This window comes from Equus quagga, chromosome 3 (assembly GCF_021613505.1).
Source record: "Equus quagga isolate Etosha38 chromosome 3, UCLA_HA_Equagga_1.0, whole genome shotgun sequence".
NCBI lineage: Eukaryota > Metazoa > Chordata > Mammalia > Perissodactyla > Equidae > Equus > Equus quagga.
The window spans coordinates 99,959,263-99,982,385 of record NC_060269.1 but is presented as its reverse complement, the minus strand read 5'-3'; the positions used below and the strand labels follow the sequence as shown (position 1 = coordinate 99,982,385).

The 23,123-nt window shown below is 40.2% G+C and overlaps 1 protein-coding gene across 3 annotated transcripts in view; it reads left to right on the top strand.

Annotated features, from left to right (window-relative positions):
• SLC4A4 (solute carrier family 4 member 4) overlaps window positions 1–23,123 on the top strand; it is a 317,849-nt gene that overhangs the window by 55,086 nt on the left and 239,640 nt on the right. For all 3 annotated transcript variants that reach the window (XM_046657378.1, XM_046657376.1, XM_046657377.1), the window contains exon 3: window positions 6,759–6,938. In XM_046657378.1, the coding sequence (XP_046513334.1) occupies window positions 6,759–6,938 (180 nt within the window). The remainder of the gene's footprint in view (window positions 1–6,758; window positions 6,939–23,123) is intronic.

Here is a 23,123-nt window from a genome sequence, read left to right as displayed (position 1 = left end):
AAAGGCAGATGCAGAAGTTTACTGAGCTAAAGGGCAGGCATTTAGCTAAGTAACCATAAGCTCGACTCCCCTTCAGGACCTTTTCCTGTGTGTTTGTTCTTGCCCAGAGACTGTTGTCTTCATCATTGTCAAATATTAAATGTTAAAAGTCCTGTGCACAGTAAACACCAGCTAACAAACTGAGACTTCTTATCAGTCTTGCTTGAGGAACCTCAGGTCGCCTTAAGGATTTCCAGGGCCTTTCAGTGGACATGACTCCCACGCAGTTCAGTGGCGAGAAAAGTATTTCCCTGTTTCTCATCACTTTTGCTATTTATTTGCTTGCATGCCTGATCCTAAGTGTAATTGGCAGCAGTAATATTCAAATAGATTACTCAACAGCATTCAAAATGATCTATAAATAAATTATATCTGTAACGTAATTATCTATTAATAAATACATGCAATATTTTTTTCTATGTGAAAAGTTACTCCTGTCCAAAATACAAAAATAGAAATCATCCCTTGTTCCGATAATATGTGTGTGATATATGTTTGGACCACAAAGTGTGGACCCTTATGCAGACATTTCACCAGGGCTGACTTATGCCCTGTGAACTGCAAAATGACACCATGCCTTTTGAAGGGGTTTTCTTTTCATGAACTGATATTTATACCCAAGTTAATTATCAATGTTGCTTTGATTATATCTTACTAGAGCTGCTCATGGACACTGTTAAGGATTTGGGAGTAACATGCTAACAAGATATTAGTATTTCATTTGTTGAAGTGTTTATGATTATGTATACTGATCTATTTCTGTTATATAGAGTGCCAAACACACAACTCCTGGGCATCTGGACTTGATGCTGTGATTCTGCCTAAGGTTCTTATGCATGTTTCTGAAAAATCTTTGAGATGTTTTTTTGGTCCAAGAAGTAAAGGTTTTACAGCATCTTTTTATAATCTATCACTCATCCAAGATCTCTGCCTCCTCTTCCACATTTTTATTTTCATAATTAAAAAGAAAGAATAAATATCTCTTAATTTTGTTTCCCTTCCCTACATCCATCTTTGCAATAGCTACAAAATGTTTTAGACGTCCTGGCATAAGACCAGGTTACTTTAGATAAGCCAGGGAAGGCAATATTTTAACTTATATTCTGGGAATATTGCTGATTAGTTCTGAAAGAATGATATAAAATGCCCAGTGTTGTGGAATATTTGCTTTGAACTGGAGAGAAGAGAAATTCAGTTGATTATAGAAAGAGCAACAATGTGGATGAAAATTAAATTTGGAACATCCCTCAGTGCTTAATTAGAGATGAATATAGGAGACTGGGGATGGCTGGGGGTAGCTATGGGGAAAGGTAGATTTCTGGGCAAAGATTTAGACCTATAGATTTAGACTTAGCTAAAGGATCACCAGAGGAAAGGTAAAATCTTTGCCCAGAAATCTACCTTCCCCCACAGCCACCTCTAGCCATCCCCATTCTCTACTCCCATACTGATATCTCAGGGTATAAAAAGTATTTATATACTGCCTTATTCCAAAAAGGTTTAGTGTGAAGGGAAAATAATTGTTGAGAAGTTGGAAGAGTGGTTTGTGTATAAAATACATGTCACAAAACTCTGTCTACCCACTACCGGTTGGCCTGAGATTTGTGTCTTCTATTTCTAGCAGTCAATATGAGGAAGGAAACAATCAGTTATAAGACTGATAGTATAAATATGGGGTATATTACAAAAAAAAAGAACAACTGAAAATTTGGGCTGGCCCCGTGGCATGGTGGTTAATTTCGTGAGCTCCACTTTGGCAGCCTGGGGTTCACAGGTTCAGATCCTGGTTGCGGACCTAGTACCGCTCATCAAGCCATGCTGTGGCAGCATCCCACATAAAACAGAGGAAGATTGGGCATGGATGTTAGCTCACGGATAATCTTCGTCAAGCAAAAAGTGGAAGATTGGCAACAGATGTTGTTAGCTCAGCACTAATCTTCATACACACACAAAAAAACCAACTAAAAACCAACAAAACACCGCCAATGCAGTGATGAAGCACTCACTATTCTTGATGACCTGAGAGAGATTTCTCCTGTGGGATATTGTGAGTTAGCTGGTGACAATATCCTTGACTTCCCTGAACCTTGGTTTCCTTGTCTGTGCAATGGGGATAATAGTAGTATTGGATTCGTGCGGTTGTGAGAATTGCATGAGGTAGCAGATGTGAGAGACCTAGCCGGAACCTGGCATATTTGTAAATGTTCCATAAATGGTTGCTATCATTTGTATGTGCAGTAAACACAGCAACATGTTTCCTAAAGGAGCTACTAGATCTCTCTTGCATATGGAGGCATATGTTGTTAACCACCCAGTTGTTCATAGATTTTTAGTTTGGCTGGTGTAAAACCCTTTTCTGGTTTGATGGATTTTAATTCTACAAAGTCCTAAATCATCCTTGGTAGCAAAGAGGGTATCTTTGAAAGCCTCTGTAACTTGAATGACTACAGAGTTCCTAAGCGTGAGAGTTCTCTGTTGGCCTGAAAACATGATAGCAACTGTCAGTGCTGTTAGTTTGGAAATATCTTAGGAATTGGGAGAATTGCACATGATAGCTTCTTGGTACTTCTGCTTTCAACTGAGGTGGAGCAGGTAAGGATGGGAAGAAACAGGGATGACCTAGTGATAATTTCTGACACTCAGAGATAACCAGGAAAAGCATATTTTCTTCCCAGCAGTACTGGCTGTGGGATGGGTTGTGAAATATTCCCAAGACGTTTAGAGTTTGTTGAGAACTTGCACCATCTGTCAAAGAAAGGCATGCAGGGTATGTATTTGAACACATGATACTGAGGTCACTGCCGGATCAAGGGCTGAATGCCCTTTGACTCAAACCGACATGAGTACTGTCAAATGTAGATTCTACTAGTTGTACTTTACAAGATTTTGAGTCGCAAGAATGTAATTTTTTTTAAAAAACATTTTTTTTTGAAGATTGGCCCTGAGCTAATGTCTGTTACCAGTTTTTTTTTTTTTCTTCTCTCCCCAAAGCCCCCCTGTACATAGTTGTGTATTGTAGTCATAGGTCCTTTCTAGTTCTTCTGTGTGGGACACCACCTCAGCGTGGCTTGATGAGCTGTGCTAGGTCCACACCCAGGATCCGAACTGGTGAAACCCTGGGCCACCAAAGTGGAGCACGTGAACTTAACCACTCATCCATGGGGCCAGCCCCTAGTTACATTTTAAACAATCACCTGTTCCTTAAGAATTATTGCTATTTTAAAAAAATTTTTGCTCTTTCTTTTTGCATTATCTTTGGAAGCGATTTTTACTGACATTTCCTGCAGAGAAGTTTTCTTTTGAGCCTAGAATTCCCTTCTAAGTCAGGCAGGTAACTGTTCCTGATTCTTTGAGCATTTTACTATTTTGTAGACTCTTGCTGGATTGGAAAGCTTGTCTATCAAGTTTCTCATTTTCATTTTACATGTAAGATAATACTACACCCTCAACCTTTGTGGTTTTCCTAAGAGCTTGCTGTCATTTTGGGAGTTGTAATTTTAAAAATAGCCATCAATCTTCATGACATATCCCTGAGACAGGTAAGGATGTTATAATGAAAATAAATATTGAGATCCACCCATGATATTCTTATTGACAATAGCATATTTTCATCAGTAATGCTGCTTCTATCGATCCTGAAGGCAGGTGTTCTGTAGGGGTGGTAAGAATGGTTCTATTCCAGCTCATTTTACTTTAGCTATTTTTGTTACTTAGCACACACAGCTTATGAAATATTTGGTCATCACCTTGAGAAGCATGCCTTACCCGCACTCACCAAAGCGAGGCTGTCCTACTCTCTTCTCATGGGCAAAGAAGCTGAAGTAGAAAGAGGTTGAGAAGTAATTGATGGAACACAAGCACTGTCCCCGAGCTCCTAAAGGTTTGTTTCACCTCGGGACCGTGTTCCTTTTCCTCTGTCTGAACACACAGAAAAGGAAAATTTAGTTACCAGTAATGTGTGAGAGGAGAAGGAGGATGCTTTGCCTTGTGAATTGCTCAGCTCCGTGCCATGATTTCCTTTGGCGGTTCTTGGAAGGCGATAGCTTCCTCACTCAAGCGATGTTCTATTTTACTGTGCTGTAAGAATCCCCATGAAAAGTTCATAGTCAAGTGGGTACCAGAGAATTGTAGCTTCCCAGAGACTGTCACAGAGAGTACTTAAAAAATGTCTAAGAGTGGTTGTACAGGATGGCAGTGGGAACAGAGAGTGACTGCAAAGGGGCATGAGGGATCTTTTTGGAGGGGTGGAAATCTGAAACTGGGTTATGGTGATGGTAGCACAACTCTATAAATATGCTAAAAATCATAGCATTGTGCCTTTAAACAAGTGAATTTTATGGCACATGAATTGTATCTCGATAAAGCTGATAAAAAATGCCTGAAATTTGGGAAGTCTTGAAAGGAACCACGTTTCCACTTGGTATCTGGGCTCCATAGCGCGGCATCGTATCTGGAAGCTTCCTGACTTGTTGTAAAGTGTGTGACAGAGTGAGCGAGGGGAAAGCATCTGAGGTGGAGCTGGAGGAGGTGGGGATTATCCGAATCTTATTCATAAGGCAAGGAGGAGGCCTGTGGTCACGATGTGAATAAAAAGGCACCGTTTTTGTAGTGATGACAACTCCAATTAGTTCTCAAAGGGAAAGGTACATTCCTCTCCGTGGGCTTTGAAAGCTCGCTCTCTGAATTGCCCTCTTTCGTCAGGTTGACAACAACACTCTGTAGCCAGAAATCTTACCTTAAAATCCTATCAGCTCATATAAACCACCTTTTAAATGACTTATCAAATGCACTGCACAGATTTGGGTAAATATATTAAAAATCTTTCTGTACACGTTTAAAATTAACATAGTTTAACTGCCGTTTTTTTTTAAGTTGCCATTATTTAATAAGATAGAAAATACTTAATGTGACAGGTTGTAAAAAAACTTTCCAACCTCTTAATTTTTTTTGTGATGTTTTCCTAATTCCTGAACAAAGGCAACCAAGCTTTCAGAGTTTGATTTACTGAAGAAATTGATTGGCTTTGCTTACATATATTGTGTGACTTGAGATAAAGCTGCAGGACGCCCTCAATAACTGGAGTGCAGGAAACAATTGACACTGTTTCTTAATTCACATTGTTTCTGAGACATTTCCTACTTCCTAGTATAATATAGCTTTCCCATGAGAACAGTTTGCTTGCAAATGGTTAGACATGATAAATTTCTCACTGGCGCACATTCGGCGAGGAGAATTTCACTGTGCTTTGAGTAGCTGAGTTGGGTGTGTGTGTGTGCGCGCGTGCATTTGTGTGTGTGTGTGTTTGTGTGTGTTGGGGAGGAGGTTCATGCTTTATATAAATGCCTCCAACTTCATTCCAAGTATCAGATATTTTCTTTTGAATGCTAACCCATTCACTTAGGGTTCTGCATTCCTGGGTTGGAACCTCTTCCTTGAAGGAGCATATGATTGTTTTAATCCTTCCCATTCAAGGGAACACCCTCGTGAATTATGGTGTTTTTGGATATGCCTCCTGAGTTACTGTGGAAAGTAACTCACAGCAGTTTATATCAGACATCCTGCAGGTATGTGTGTTACATGTGGGTATCTGGTATGGTCTGTGGCACTGGAAAGTGGTCATCAAGGAGTCATTCCAGAATGGGAAAGGAAACCTGTAGATGAGATAATCTAAGTTGTAGTTAAAAAAAAGAAGTTTTCACATTGCTTCTGAAATGGAGGTTCCCACATCCAGAAGTTATGGTGTATACAAAGTGAAAGTAAAAGTTTCCCAATTAAAAAAAAAAGATGTAGAACTTTGAGTTCCTTTTTTTTTCTGTCTTATCAGATATTGTAAAAATAATACCACTTGTCAGTTCTGCAGCTCCTTCCATCTAGAGAACTAAAAGCATTTCGCAATCTTTTTTTCCTCATGCCCTTCTCTTCAAAGCAATTTTTGCTGGGCTGGGTTTATTTTTATCATCGCAACAACCAGTTTTTAGAAACTTTTGGAAACGAAAAAAGAAAAATGAGAATGACACTGTAGCTGACATTCATTTTAGCTGTTTCCTAGTGTGAACATTTGAGTATTTCTAAAATTTTCTCTTCAAGTATGTCTTATTTTTTCTTAGTTTGTCCCAGTTCTAAATCTCTATTCTGCTGATTGGGTGAAAAAAAAAAAAGTTCTAATGTAGAATCTTATCCCCAGCAGAATGACTTCTTGAACTTTGAGTTAGATCTTTATTTTTTGCTGCTTCCAAGAGCTCCTTTTTCGTCACTCTATTCAGTATAATCATAGACCCATGGAAAGTTAGCCCTGGAAGGACCTCTAGGGATTACCCAATTTAAGCCTCTCATTATGTAAATGCTGAGTTCGAGGCCCAGAATGGTTAAGGGACGTGCTCAAGGTCAAATAGCTAATTGATGGCAGAGGTATGATGAGAATCCAGGATTCCTAATTTCCGATTCAATATTCTTTGGTTTTCCTAAACATAAGTAGTCTACCTGGATGAAACTAGAGTGCGTCCTCTGGAATCCTCGTGCCAACCAACAGGTTGAATTATACTCTAGATAACTGAAAATTGGGAGGAGATTTTATTTTTCCAGTTTGATTTTATTTGTCAAATATTGAATGGTAGTGTTGAACTCACAGACATTTTCTCCTGACCTGTGGATCTTGTGCAGTTTATGTGCAGCAGTGAATGTGACTTGAAATGACTGGTGATTTGTGTACCTTCCTGCAGGCCACCACACCATCTACATTGGGGTTCATGTGCCGAAGAGCTACAGGAGAAGGCGACGTCACAAGAGAAAGACAGGGCACAAAGAAAAGAAGGAAAAGGAGAGAATCTCTGAGAACTACTCTGACAAGTCAGATGTGGAAAACGCTGATGAGTCCAGCAGCAGCATCCTCAAACCCCTCAGTGAGTACTCTCTGGGTATTGGTGCCTCTTTTTGCTTCTCTCCCACATCCTTGGGAAAGAGACTTTTTTAGGATCTTGTGGCTACTGGGAGAGGGACACAACAATACTGGGATGGTCTCCTCTAAAGGATAATGTCTATGGAGATGGTTTTCTTGTCCTGGCAGGTTTGTCTATGAGGAGATCTGGTAAGATTCTGAGTTAATCAGAAAAGATCTGTTGAAGTTTAGGCATGGTCGTGACTAGTGAAATAGGACAGCGTGTTATAAATGATATTTAATGCCAGTAATCCACAGTAACTGGAAGACTCAAAGAAATGTTTGGATTGTTTCTGCTTAGAAATAAGTTCTATTGAGACAGTAGGTCAAGTTGAGAATTATGTATATATATATAATTGTATATAAATAGGTGAGATTTATAGGGTTATGGGTAACATTTAATCAGGTCATGGGTCAGGTCAGTGATTTGAAAAGGAATAGTAAAAAAGCATCCTGTACGTCAGAGAAGAACGTAAAGTAACACAGCTCTTGAGATGCTGAACATATTAGATATCATACATTGGACGGAAGTGTTATTAAGAACAGAGTAGCAGGAGGTCACAGAACATCCTTAGATTCAAGTTATAGGGTGGAGTGTGTGCGTAGATGTATGTGTATGTTGCTTTTGTTTCTTTTGATGTGGAGAATCTTTGGCTGTCTGGGTAGCTTTGTGGCTGAAGTGAGAGTGAATATGTGCAGTGAAAGGGAGAAGCAGGAGAAACACAAGCCAGTGATGGGAGATTCCCCAACAGGAGTTACATAGTGACAGCTTTTCATGTTGGCAGAGCTTTGTAAGTTCTTCATCTCTTTGCTACAGTTGCAGAAGTATGGAACGTGCAATAAAATGCATTATGGGTGGCACAGTAAAGATCCAGTTCACTCACTGCAAATGATGAGAAGCCAAATTAGAATTAACAGCTCAGGAGTGAATTTACAGAGTTAAATTAAAGAGAGTGTGAAGTGTAGTGATGTAAATCTGTGAATCTTTTATAGTCTCACTATTAGAACTGAGCAGGTGGCTTAGAAGCTAGAGATGTGCCGTGCTGAGAGGAGCATACAGATGGACCACCAAATTAAAGATAAAAGGTTTGAGGAGAGTTTGGAGATGGACCACTAAGTTAAAATTTAAAGGTGTTGGAATCAATGTAAGACAGAAAGGACAAGAGGGCAGGAGATGAAAGTTGTGTATCTTTTCATTGGAATGTTGTGGGAAAGCCTTTCTGAACAGAATCCTTCATATATTGACTAAAATAATGGGGTCTGTTTCGAGCAAAGTCCTTGAAATGCAGATAAAAAGGTCACAGTTAATTGTCTGGAGGAACAAAAGATAACTTCCCTTTCCAAGTAAATTTCTGCTGTTTATCTTGATTTGCTATCTGTTTTGGCAAGGCCTGAACCAGAATCAGAGGTGCTCCCTGCGGGGGTGTGTGTGTGTGTGTGTGTGTGTGTGTGTGTGTGATCTCTCTCTCTGTCTCCCTCATAAGTTGTCTCTCATTCTGCAATTCAAGAACAAGAGTGCATCATCACTATAAATACTAAAAAGGGAAGAGACTCTCACCTAGACAAATGCGCCAAGGGATTTTGAGATGATAATTATGTACCAGCTTTTTAGGAAGGGCAATGGAAACAATGCCAGTAGTACTCAAGTAGGTAATAGGGAATGAACAGATCAGAAAGGTGCGGAGGCTGAATGTGTGTCAATTCTGGGAGTCCTGTTGCTTTCTGTGCCATTTGGGGACTAGTTTGGCAAAGCATGTAAAATAAACAAGGCCATCCATTCTCTTTACCCTCAGAGATCTCCTCCTGCATTATGTTGTATATTCAGTTTCTGAATAGTATGGAGAGACCATCTTTAAGGACTAAATTGCTCAATGATCATAGCAAAATTATTTATAAATGCACATTTTGTAGTTATTTATTTTCCTGCTGGTCAATAAGTTAGGCTGTAATATGCCTTTGACATATTTGACATGAGTCATCCAATTCAACATGAGAGTCCTCTTAGAAATTATGGTATTTTCTCTACCGCTTATCATGGGGACTAGATGGATCGGTAACTGGCTTATCTGGTACAATTCTATTTATTTATTTATTTCTTTAATTTTTAAATTTTTCCTTCTGCTCCCCAAAGCCCCCTGGTACATACTTGTATATTTTAGTTGTGGGTCCTTCTAGTTGTGGCATGTGGGACGCCACCTCAGCGTGGCCTGATGAGTGGCGCCATGTCCTCGCCTGGGATCTGAACCAGTGAAACCCTGGGCTGCCAACGTGGAGCGCACGAACTTAACCACTCAGCCATGGGGCTGCCCCAAAGGTGCAATTCTATTTAAATGTTACAATTGTTGCACCCAAATATAAAAAGACATTTAACCCCATGATTTTGGGGAAGCTACAGAGCTCTGGCACCAACGTGACAATAAAATTCTTATGGGAAAACTTACTGAAATATCTGCCTAGTATGCCATTATTGTCCCCAAGAAGAGCCACACACAGTTTCCGTTATTCTTAGATCTAGAGTTTTCAAGTTACTTATGTATATAGACATACCACATCCCATAGACCAGGTTCCTGCATGGGTCTGATGTTACATCAGGTGATGCTTATAACTTCTGAAAAAACCTCACATATAAATAGAGTAACTTGATGGGAATCATCTCTGAGTCTTTCCTGCCGTCACCCCCATATGCAATCCATCAATGACTTCTGTTGGTTCTATTTCTAAAATATGTCTGAATCTGTCTACTCCTTTTCAGTTTGCCTGCTACATTCTGGTCCAGGGAATCGTCATGTCTTGTTAGACAGTTGCAACAGCCTCTGCTTTTCAAGTCTTTTCCACACAGAGGCAAGAGTGATCATCATAAAGTGTAAACTGGGTCGTGCCATTCGTCTCCTGAAAACTTCTTGGTGTCCTTGGAATAAAATCTTGGGTGGCCGTTATGGCCCACAGTATATCACCAATCCTGCTTTGTGTCATTTGCTCCTTGCTCACTCTACTTCAGCCACACTGATTTTTCAGTTCTTGGTGCCCATTTTCTACCTCAGGGCCTTTGCACATGCAATCCTGTCTTTCTGGAATTGTCACCACATTCTTGTCTTGATTAGCTTTTCTCTCCCTTTATGTTCCAGCTTTTAAATTTTGTCTCTTCTGGGTGGCCTTTCCCTATTACTCTAACTAATGTAGATTCTCCAGTGTTATTCTTTCTCAGCTATTTGTTTCCTTCAAAATATGTATTTCAGCTTGTGATTTTGTGAGCCTATGGTTTTGTCTTGTGCTTATGCTGGATTGTAAGCTCCCTGAGAGCTAGGATCAGATTTGTCTTGTTCATTATGTTATCTCTGGCACAATGCCTGGCACATGGTATGTGCTTAATCAATGCTTATTGAAGAGTAATTGAATGGATGGATTACTATAGAGGAAGACATAAGCATTGCTTTTGTTGGTCTAAATATTTCCCATTTTCTAGATAAAGATTCAGCTAATTTTCTTGTCTTTAATCCTTGCGCATCATCTTTGTCTCTCCCTGCTCTGCCTTCTTCCCTTGCCACATAAAATATGGTCCTAGCTTTTAATTATCCTGCTTTGGAAAATGCCTCATTATTTTAACTATGGCCAAAGTGGTATTTTGGTCTGGGTAGGTGACCTCCGAGTCTGCTGAGTTGCTTGTCGCCCACAGGTGATGGAAGAAATTGATCATCGTGTACACTTAAAAATGCTCATTCTTCCACGCAGAACTCAGGCAGCTCAGCTTCAGAAGCCATATTAAAGAGGCGTGGGATTGAATAGTAAAGGGCATTTGTAAGAAGGAATAAGCCAAGTATCTTCCAGTATTTGGGCCCATCAGGAAGATGACATAATTACTGGGTTCATGTAGCTTCTAACAGAGGTGACTTTTCTTTTCTCCATGGCTCTGGTGTCAGGCCAGGGCTTCTAAAAAGTGAATGTGTGTTTTGATTCTTACACGTTTGGAGCTTTGAGGAGGAAGCTAGCTCGCTTCATTTCCCCCTCTGAGCTCAGCAGCAGCAGCTCTAAGCTCTTGCCAGTGTCGTGTCAGTGCTGGTGTCCCAGCTTGGGACACAGAGAAGGAAATGCTTGTGGGAAGTGTGGTACCCTGAGCGATGGGGAGAGGCACTAGGGATGAAAAGTGAAATGGAAGAGCAGGCAGGAGGAGAGACAAGGGAATGAGGAGGTGGTGTGGCGGGGGCGGTGGAGAGAAAAGTTAGATTGTGCTCTTTCTTAAAAATAATCCTTTTGCCTCCTCCACCGTGCGCTTCTTTTTTTTCTGAGTTAGCAGCTGCCATCCTCTGAGGATTGCCCAGAAAGTGGGCGGGAAGGTGGTCCTGGATGAGACAGGCCCTGGAAACAGCACAACTTCCCACCATAGATGGTTTCGACCTTTGAACTTCTCATTTTATTAGTGTCCTGGAAGGTTTATGGGGAACCACAGGCCACTTGGTGACTGCAGCAACTCTGAAGATGTGTAAAATGTTAGGAAGCAGAGCTCCAAACAGCACATCCTGTTCAGCATATTGGTCTGATGTGTAATATATTTCTCGACAAGCTTGAACACGTGTGAGGGCTTGGAAGTGCTAACTGCCTCACACACATATGTCTTGCCCGTGGTGGAATCATAGCGCTAGGTATGTGCGTACAGACACTCATTCAGTCCTGTGGTATTCCTTTTTTAGCTCTTTGGATGTGTACCAGGACTGATGGATTTATGCTAGTGAGCATTGTTCTGTGAGCCTGGAACAATGGATGCCAGTTGGTGATCCAGTTATATGGAGGAAACTGAAACGGAGAAATGGGCAGCTGCCTTTGTGTGGTACTTCCGGGTAAATGAACAGAGTAGCTTTGCATAAGAGCCAAGATTATTTGGGGTTTTGTCATTTGACTTCCCCTTTTCCCAGTGCACACCCCTGTGTCCCTTCCTCCACCTGATCTCATTCTTCTTGGAGCATTTCTCCTTTTTCTTGATTTTTAGATCTTTTCAGGCAAGACCCTTAATTCTGGTATCATAAAGTAAGATTTCTTTAATTTTCTAATAACACCATTTGCATATCCCCCAAATGAGTCAGTATGCAAGAGAGAAGAGGATCTTTGGAATGTGTGTGAAATGAGGTAGATTTTGTCTCTGTTAAGAAACGAAACAAAATGCAAGCACAAAAGAACTGTGTTGTCCTTTTCATCCTCTTCTCTATTTTTCATCTTATATAAGTAGGAGGAAGTGCTTTATCTTAGGTCTGAGAACAAAGTCTTTTTATATTGAAAAATAATTGAAAACTTAAAGTTTGCCTTTCCCGAAGGGACACTTGGGATGTAATTTTACGGAAAGACAGCATATCGTAGCAGTTAGGAGCACATATTCAAGCCAGATTGGGTTTGAATCCCACCTTATACCAGCAGTGTAACCTTGGCAAGGTGCTTAACCTCTCTGTGCTCCTCTTTCTTCAGCTGTGAAAAGGGGATAGTGATAGAACTCAATTCATAGTGTTCTGAGTATTAAATGAACAGGACTCCTGCCTGGCAATAATGATTAGCAATTATGATCTTGAGTCACTGAACACTTTCTTCAAGCTCTTCTTTTCCCATCCATTGGACACAGGTAATGCCAAAAGCTTCAGGCTAAGTCTTTGTAGAGATTAATTCCCTATGAACACAAATCACTCTTCTTTAAGTTCTTCTGGCCTTTCCTACTACAAATTCTCACTAGTTATTCCTTTTCTTTCGCTGTCAGCTTGGCTCCTGGCTCCCAAGGGCAGCTTTGGGAGAACTAACCTAAATTCAGTCTCTGAACTTGCCAGTGGGTGTCAGCCTGGATGCTGGCTGGCAGGTGAAAGGACCAAGGAAACAAGACTTTGAAGGGGCAGAGGTGATGTCTTTTGTGCTGCTCTTTTGTGTGTGATACTGCCACTAGCAAGAGGCTCTGCTTACCAGGTGTTCCCTTAAATTTAGTCACTGGTTGAAATTCCCGGTTCTGGGCCCCAGAAAGCAAATGGGCTGTTTGCTCTTTCGTGAGAAGAATCTCTTTCTGGCTCTTGTTTTGTGTTTCTCAGTGAAATGAAACTGGATAACAAGGGCTGTCGGTTGGGACAAGTCAGCAACTAGAAGGCAGTGCTGTGCATAGAAAAATGTTGGCATACTTGTGTTTTTGGTGGCACTGGGTTGGCTCAACAGTGCTGTGTTTTGTGTGGTACAAGTAATTGCTGTTTATTCCTCTGTGACACTGATGAAGACAGGAGGACGGTGTCGTGGTGCTTCCGTCTTCTTCTGCCAGTTAACTCCATAAATCTCTTAGGGAGTCTTGAATTTCTGGAATGCAGGTCTTTTGAATTCACCTTGAAGTGCCCTGCAAGTGGTAGTTCTTACACTATGGGATGGTGTCGTTTCTCGTTGCCGCGGACTATTCTATTACAATAGTTATCCCGTTTTATCATGCCATGAGGTGTTATGAATAGTGTGTTTACATGTGTCATGGAAGAGTTGATGTTGCTGCTATTTATAGGGACTCATGAGTTCGGGAGGCCTCAGAGGGTTCTATTGTGCTCCAGGTGCTGGGGTTCTCAGGGCTAAAAAGAGATTGTGACTTAGGGTGGAAAATGGGGGAAACTAGAGCAGTGTGTGGAATGTAAGATGTGAAATACACTTTAATGAAGAGAATGGAGTATAAATGACTGTCTGCCACAGGCAGCCAAGCAAGGCAGGACACATCCTGTGGTTTGGAGTTCAAATTTGCAAGGCAGGAAGCTTGAGGGTGTTAGTGTATTTGTGAGTGTGTGTGTGTGTGTGTGTATGTGTGTGCATTTATCTGTGTGATTGGAATGCACTGAAAGAATGAAAAATATTGATAGGGATCTTTTTGCAATGGTGTTCTGTTGAGGAAATTTCTCATACCATAGAAAATAATTCTTAAAGGACTGTGTGGGTTCTTAATACCAGGGACTTGGATTCAGGGCTTCATGAGTTTGAACTGTTGCTGCATAAGTAGTTGGGATGATGGACCATGGGGGACCACGGGTATACGTTATAAATAAATTCTCCAGAATTCTTCCATGACTGCAATCTGGAAGCAGGTAGTTGGGTTCTTTTGATAACTTTCCCATGGATGAGGAGTGTTACTTGACTTTTCATCACACTTTGTAGAAGTGTTGTGAGCATAGAGTCCCCATTATCTGGGTTACCTGTATAATCAAAATCTCATTATCTTTGATTCTTTCCTGTTCTTTATCTTCCATAGTCGGTCACTCATTGATTTCTATTGGTTTTTCCTTCAAAATGTCTCGTGTCTGCCCTTTCCTTTTAATTCCTAAGGCAGTATCTTCTTATTTGGGTTTCCAGACTTTAGGTTCTTCCTTGAATCAGAAGGTAGTTATTTCAGACAAGGCCAGACATCTAAAATATCACTTCCATCTAGTCTCTCTTTAATTAAATAAATAAACAGTGATAAAAACCTTCTAATGCTCCTCATTACTTAAAGCAGATTCCTAACTTGGGGTCCTTAGACATTTAAGAGTGAATTGACAGTGTAATGGAGTCTCCTCTACTATTATCAATATTTTAAGTATTTTAATGAAAATGACAGGTTTACTCTGTTTCAGAAAGGCCTTAAAGAATGTAGTTACACCAACTCACAGTGACTGTCCCAGTTTTCGCCCTCCTGTGACAAGCATTATCTGTATAATACATGCTGGTACTTAGACCTGTGATGCTTCAGGTGTTGACTTACCTGTGTCATTCAGGTGCATGTCACATATAGTTCTACAACGTTGTTTTGCAATGACTAATTAGCATGTAAATAAAATAGAAATTGTCCATGTTTTCAAAACAGAAATAAAACAGCTACTCTGCATGTACTTTTTTTCATGGGAAAATATTAAAATGTGTGAAAATAGGCAGGTCAAGGTAAGAATGCAAAATATTCTTTAAGATGGCATTTCTCTAAAGAACCATATAGCATGTTGAGTTGGAATAAGGCTGCCTCTGCTTATGACTATTTATTTAGGGTCTGTATTCTACTGTGATGAGTGAGAATAATATATAAAAGAGGCTACTTAGGACAGTGAGATTTGTTAATTACTGAGTGTGCCACCAAGGCTGTTTGTGGATTGTCTTACATAGAGAATTTTAAGAATTCGTTATGTACATGAATGTGGGTGAACACATTAATCCATGTTGCTGCAGAGATGTCCTGCGATGACCTTCGTACATCCTTCTCAGGAATATGATTTAATGATTTTGAAACCAGAATATTCCTGAAATTTTGTATTCTTTTCTGTTTGCCAGTTAATCAGAATTCCATTTTTTAAAAAAGCAGGATATACGGGATACCCTTATTTAGAAGACACTTTTGGTAGTGGTGTTATTGTGATCCAGAAACTTATATTAAAATTATCCTTTGATAATTACCAAAATTTTACCACAAAGGCCACAAGAGAAAGCAATTATATTCAATTGATTTGGCTTCATTTATGAAGCTTTGGGAAGGAATAATTTAGGTGTGATGGAAAATGTGGCTTCTGAATGCAAATTTACAGTAAACATGTGGACCATATAGCTAGCTGTGTTCCTTCAAAACTGAAGTTGTTTTCAGCAGAAAATAGAGCAATTTCTGTTACCAATGGATGGGAATATCAATTTCTATAATTAAAAATTCACTGCAGATTCACCCAATATCCAGAACATGGGCATGAGCAACTGTAAAATCCTAAGTCAATGCTTTGTCTAACTTGAATTTGTTACTTGTGAAACTCCTGAATGCTCCAGACAAACAAAAAACAAGCAAAAAATTTCAAAAAGATTTTTGTTTTTTTTAAAAATTGGTGTCCATACCCAGAAACAGCTAATACTCTCTCTTGTTCCTTCAATTCTTAAATATAGATTTTGAGCCAAAGATACTCTGGTTGGGAAGAACCGAAGGTAGATAACTGGTATTTAGATCAAATGCTAATCAAAGTTTTTGAAAAGTATGTGTGAAAGTGTGAAAAGTGAGACTTGGGGAAACTTTTCTGAGCTAGTATTTGCGTGCTCAAACCAAACTTGGAAGATTTATAGATTTTCTCCCCCCACGAGACTGACTGGCAATCTGTCTCTGCTGCGTTCTCTTTAAGCTCCTTGGATGCTATGATTCTTTCTGACATTTGTAAAAACATCTAAGCAGGAGTGTAATGGGATACACTGGGGGATCCTCTTTGCATATGGCTGTGTGCAGGCGGGAATGGCAGAGCTGCTTCCCCTTCCCTTGTTTGGCAGGTGGGGAGAATGTCCTGTCTTTGAGTGGAGTGGGAACCTTTATTTCAATAGAAGGCCTCCACTAGTATAGATGAAAAAGAAATCCACCAAGGGCAATGTGTAAGAAGAAAAACCAACCTGGAGAATGTGTTTATTTTTAAATAACAATTGAGTTTAAAAAACGTCCTTGAGTTCTATATTTTGGCCAGTTGTGGGATAGAGGCAGAAAGCACGTGAATGACACTGAAGGTAAGAAGAGAGAGAGATGACAAATTCTGACATAGAGAGGAAGTGAAGGGACCCTGACTGTCAAGAAAGACAATGAGACTGAAGTAGAAGGGAAAAACCACTGGGTGAGTGGCAAAGGCTAACATCTTACCCCTCAGAAGAGAGCCCTGTTACTTAGTGGGATGAGGTCTGTAGGTGCTCTCCTCAAACCAGTTTCAAGTGGCCTCTACCTGCCTTATCTTTAATTTCATAGCGTTAGTCTTTTTTTCTTTACCATGATTGTGAAATGATTGCAGTGATTCTCTAACTGGCTTCCTGTCTTATAAAAATGAAGACATACCTCTTTGTTTTGGTTTTAGAGTCATTTCTGCAAGATGTTCCTCCTATGGGGGACTTGGACCTGTCTTATACCTATACTAGTCATTTTCTTAATACTTGTTTATTTTTTTGATACCAGAACACCATACTATAAATAACCTTAGCATTCTAAAAAAATCCTTTTAAATCTTCTCTAGCCTTTTAGCAGGTTATTTAATATAACTCTGTAATTCAATTTGTACTCCTTATAGGAGATTACCCCTAGGATTGGTTCAGCCACAAGACAAAGCTGAAGGAAGGTACTTACTTTCTACAGAGGCTGTCCTGGGTATCCACACCAAATCCAAGACTGGCCTCTTAGTAATCCGCCTGATGACAGTGGAAATTCAGAGTGAGGCAATGGGACTTTTTTGGAAGACAGCTGGGTCTAGGGGAATTTTTGTAAGCAATGAACCATTCTTTAATTGAAACCACTGGATGTGGTTAGTAGTTTATTTTAAAAACACCATATGTTAGTTCATTCCTATATACTGTGACAATCATAGTTTAATCAAAAGCTGCTTGTGACATTTCTGTTTAGTGTTCATAAAAGAGTGGCTTGCTCCCTTGAAATCCTGAACTCTGTGCCAAATGCCAGCACATTCACAACTGCAGTTTGGCTTTTAGGCAATTGTGCAACTTTTTGAGTCTGTGGTAGGTTTTTACTTATTTTTGTCACTTTCACTAATTTGTCATATTCTTGAATGGAAAAATGTTTTCTCAGCCTTTTGTTTGGTAAACAGTGACTTTTACTCCTTTCTCCATGGTTCCCCTGAGAGGGAATAAGATAATATAACTGCTTTTTGACTCCTCTCTTTTGGCCAGAAAGCCAAGCTAATGGATGATCTCATTGAGATGTGATCTATTTGTATGAATATCAGCTTGTAAGCTTCTCATCAGCCTTTATGGTATGGGGGCAGGCACCCCGTTAGCCATCAGAACAAGATGAGAAAAGAGATGCAGCCAGATCTCTGAGCCTTCAGTGCAGAGCAAAGCAAGTCAACTCAATTCATTTTGGTTCAGTCCATTTTGATCTAATCCAAGAAATATTTACGGAGTACTTCTTTTTAGGCATAGTCATGGGCATTGGACCTGCAGACATGAAGATTTCATTAAAAAACTCACAGTTTAGTGGAGAAAAATGGTACAAATCAGACAAATTTGAGAGAATGTGATAATTGCTATAGTGGAGTTATACACACAGTGGTATGACAGCATAAAGGAACATGCCGGTTTGGCAGAGGGTGTGGGAGAAGGCCTTGCAGAAGTGGTACTCGAGTTGAGCCTCGGAGGAGGAGGCGTATGTCAGGGCCTGGGAGGGTGGGTGAGGAGCTGGTTAGGTTTCACTCCTCCTTCACCCAGGAATGGACCAGCGCAGGTGGTGAACAAGCTGAGATGCTTCTACTAAAGTAGCCCTTCCCCCTTTAGAAGGAAAGAATGTGGTTGTTTTCTTTCTGTACTTAAACTGACCAAAAAAGTCCATTTTAGGAGACTCTGCTTAGTAGTCTGCCTAATATCCATTTTCTTCTTATTCTTTATCCTCAGAACCCCAATTTCGTTCATGTCAGCAATGTGCCAGCTAAAAACCTTGATTTCCCAGGTTCCCCTTGTGGCTGGAGGTGGCCATGTGACTTAGTCCTGACCAATGAGATATAAGCTTAAGTGTACTGGATGGTGCTACCGAGAAATGTATTGTTTCCTGATGGAAAGGATAAGTGGCCGACACATTTTAATGGGTATGGTGAATGAATATTTTAGTTCCATTATTTACTCTGTAAATGGTAAAAAATTGTCATGTGTTTTCGTAAGACCTGACATCTCTTTGTCATTGTCTCTGGTGAGCCTGAGTAATCCCTTACATTTTCTGGGCTGGTCTGTTTATGTGTCTGTCCATCCTTTCTCTCTCTCCTTACAAAGGAGAGTTATGAGAAGTAATAAGAGTGCATCTGTGTATAAGGTGACTTGAATTTCACTGCTAAAATGTTGCTGATAATAATAATAATGATAATGATAATAAGTATTTATTGAACACAAGCCCTTTTCTAGCTACTCTGCAGGTACATAAAAAGTGTAATCTTAGTTTTCCTCATCAAAGCCCTCTGAGGTCAGTGTCCTCCTTTCTAGGGTTGATGACCCTGAGGCTCACAGAGGTGGATGACTCACCTGACGTTCCATGGTCGGCAAGTGGCATTGCTGGAACACTGAGGTGTCTCTGACTCCAAGCAAAGGCTCTTAACCCCTGCAGTAGAGTGGTTATGAAAAAGGTTGGATCAGGCTTTTTCAGAGCTATATGCTAGAGTAAATGAAATCAGAAAGACATTGTACTCATCCAAATTCAATTTATATTGTCAATATCAATTCTTTATTTACATTGTGCCACGGAGTGATAAAGAACTTAAGCAAAATAGATGAAGAAGCCATTCATTTTCTTCCTTGAAATCCTACATCTTTAATCCGGAAATCTTGGCTTAGAATCAGAAGTCATATTGTGCATCTTTTTACTGCTGATTTTCTAAGTAACTACATTTTCTGTTGGAGAAAGTTAGTAGAACAAACTATAACTAAAATAGGTAAAACTGACTAGATGAAATGGGTAGCGTGGCTTGATTTTGTCATGGACAGATAGTTTTTCTCTCTGGGTGAAATATCAGCCTGTTTATCGTGTATTAAAACCTATTATCTGTTGATCAGTCTATTTTTAAATCAATTGATCATTCGTTTGTTCCTTTATTCTTTTTCTGCGTGTGAATTTTAAAGTTTTGAAATTTGGTCAGTTATCACAGTTGCTTCTCAGAGGTGTGTTTTGAAAATATTTTGGTTTCAAGTGACTTTACTATAAAATATCGCTCAACCTCCCTGCTCTGGGTAGTCTTTAGCCCTCCAGTCTGCTCCTTCTGAACAAATGAAGTCATGGAAAAGTTATTCAGTACTGAGAACTCCAGGGAGAATCTCTCAATAAACCCCAGGGCCACATCAGTATCAGAAAGGATGAGATGCCTCATTCATCCACCATCCCTTCATCCGGAATATTCGTTGAAGGTCTACTCTGTACCAAGTACTGGGCTAGATGCTGGGTATTTGATGGTGAGCAAAATTAAAGACAGTTTCCACTGTCAGAGAGCTTATAGTCTGTTGGAGAAGACATTTACCAGTCAAAAACCCATACAAATAAATGTTAAATTGTACCCATGGTAAGTGCTGTGATGGATTGTGGCCCACGGTGCTATAAAATCTGATAATAGGGGGACTTGACCAAATTAGGGAGGTCAGGAAATGACTTCTCTGAGAAAGTCATACTTGAGATCTGAAGGATGAGAAAGAAAAATTTGGTGAAGGTTGAAGAGAAGCACACTGCAGGTTAACAGAAGAGCATAAATCACAGCTCTGTGCAGGGGGAAGCCTGGTGAGCACAAGACTCTTGTTTAAGACAAGCCGTCAACCCTGCCCAGGTGTCGGGAGCCTTGTTCAGGAAAAATCCATCCAAGAATTAATTTCATTTTCTTTGACTAATATCTGAGAAAAGGAAAGGTACCAATTTTAGGTTAATAGTTAGGCATATACAATGCCAAATGCACACAGTAAGTTAAAGCAACAATGTTTTATCTGAGTTTAAATAGAACTTTTTGCTTTCCAACTTCAGATTTTTTCCCAATGCTGTTTTGTCTACTGAATCACCTCCAACTGCTGCTTACGTGTCATTCCCTCCTTCCCTGCAAATATTGTTTCCTACTGTATCAGTGAGTCAAATAAAGCATTTGTTTTGAGCCACCAGTGAGTCTCAGCAAAAGCTTCTGGTGTTGGCAGGAGAGGTGCATTCCTGCCTTCTCTCGTGTCTCCATGACTGTCTATTTTGACGTAATACTCTCCTGGCAGGCGACATCATCCCCTGAGGATACCAGTTCTACAGTTGAGAGTATCGAAGAGTGGAGGGGCAAACCATTCTGGTGAAGGTTTCAGAAGCATTGACTTTAAATCATACTCCTGCCTTTTCTATCTGCGACTCACATGATGTAAGGAAGAGAAGGAGGATCGAATGACAGGGTCAAGAGGACACAAAACCTCAGCCTTGCTTCTGCTTACTCAGTGATTTCCTTCCAGAATGACTTTACGTATAGCAGCAGAGTGCCGAATAGTGTCTTACCATGATTTACACCGTGGTTTTGGTTTGTTGGCTATTCTGTATTCTAGCCAGGGCAAGAAGAGAAATTTCTGATGCAAAGGGAGATTTTGTTTTGCCAGTGGAATTTTGAAACTTTTATGTACTAAGTACGTGAGTGTATTTTTGTTCGCTGTACTTTTGAAGTCTGTGATCAGGAAATGTGTGTTTTCCCTAAAAAGAAATCAGAAAAGGTCCCAGGAGGGCCTCATCGACTGCAGCAAAATATATTTTTGTAGCACTTTTCATGTTTTCACACTTTGCTTTTTCCTCCTTTGCTCCGAGTTGCGTTTTTCCATCACAGTTATTTTGGATGGCATTGAAAGTTTTCCCTGGGCCCTTTGTGCACAGTTCAAAGGGCATTCAGCGAGTTGACTAAGCTGGGTTGACTGTATGTTGCAAACTATTTTATTTTTGTGTAGTGCTATATAATTTATAGAGGCTTTTATGCAATTGTTCCATACTCCTTGGTGCAATTAGAGCAAGCATTATTCCTGTTTTAGAAACAGAAATCAGAGGTTCCCTCAGGCTAACAACTTGCCTGAGGTCACAGATCCTGTATTGGAGGAGTCAGGTTTAGGACACGGTCTTTGAGCTCCTGGTCTGGCTCTCTTTATACTGTATCATGAAACTGTAATACTGGAGTGGTTGGGATACAAATGAGGAGCATTTGATCGCGTGCAGTCCAGACCTGGAGGATTCCATTATTCATTTCTCCAAAGCTTGGTGTGTTCAAAATTAGAAAATTACAGCTATGAATCTTTGTTTTCCATTGATTGGTCTCAAGTCAACTGAATCCTAGAGAAAACTCCTTTGAAAGTGGGTTGCCTTGGAAATGGATGAGCAAGGCAGTGTCATAGCTTGCACTGTGTTTGAAATCCCAGCAGTTTAGGCGACAGTGGTGTCTTTCTGAAGGGCATGGGCAGATGCTGAACGGGCCTTTCCCGTTGCTCATCAGCTTGGCCGTCGTTGTTATTATTACGGCAGTCACTCATTTTCACAGATGTCTTTTCAACATCGTTTTTTGTTGTTTCTTTTCTGAGTTCAGAATATGTGGAAGTAAATTCTTTTTGGCATATTGCATCACTTGTCCTTGCCTAGCAAGTAGTTGGTGTTAGGAAATGCATGCTGCCTTGACTAGGAACATGTCACATTTGTATAGTACGTTAGACTTAATGAAGGGCTGTCACCTCCGTGATTATGTTTGATCCTCATAACCACCTTCTGAGAAATCTAATGTCCATTTTATGACTCCCTTATTTCACAGATGAAGAAAAGCAAGATTTAAAAAAGGAATATTATGCCCTGGTTAAGACCGCAGGATTGGAAGCATAGTTTGAGTTCAGATCCCAGTCTGCCCTACTTGCCAGCTTTTTGATGCTGGGCAAGTCACTTGACTGTTCTAAGTCTCAGTTCTTATGATCTATAAAATAAGATGATAAAGGTGTCTACCTCACTGGGTTGCTTTGAGGGTTAGATGATTTACGAGGCCTTCAAAGGGCACTAGCAAAGAATAAAGCTCAGGGTATATTAGTTATTATCAGTACGTGACTTGATCACATTACACATTAGCAAGGAGCAGAGTTGGGACTTGAACCTGTGACTTTCAACCCTGCCTCCTACCTCATCATCTTTTCAACACGCCATCCTGAAGCAATTTCCTTCTTTCTCTCTTCCGTGGGTAGATGGCTGCTGCACTAAGTGATTAGTAAGGGAGATGGGTTTTTGGACTAAAAGACTTAGACATGCTGAGAGAACATTTGAACTCCTGGAATAAGTTGGCAAGTTATTCTAAAAATGGAGAACACCTACCCTCCCTATTATTAAGAGCTGCTTGGTTTTAGCCCAAATTTAGCTTTATAAAAAAATCCTCCTCGCCGAATTACATTAATAGGTTATGAGTACTTTTGGATACACCAGTTGATGTGATGTACCTGCTGTCGATGGTAGCGGATTAAGGAGAGAGATTGGATTCCCACATTATAAGCCCCTCTTTGAACCACACCCTGTTCCTGTGTTGCATTTGGTGAGAGTGAGGGGTGCAGCTCACAGGCTCATGGGAAACAAACTGTGATCTCATTTGCACTGTCCTCTAAGCAAATCAGTTTAGATTAGGGACCAAATGACAAATTGGCTTGGCATGTTTGCTGAATTCAGATTGTCCCTTGAGGGTTTCCATTCAT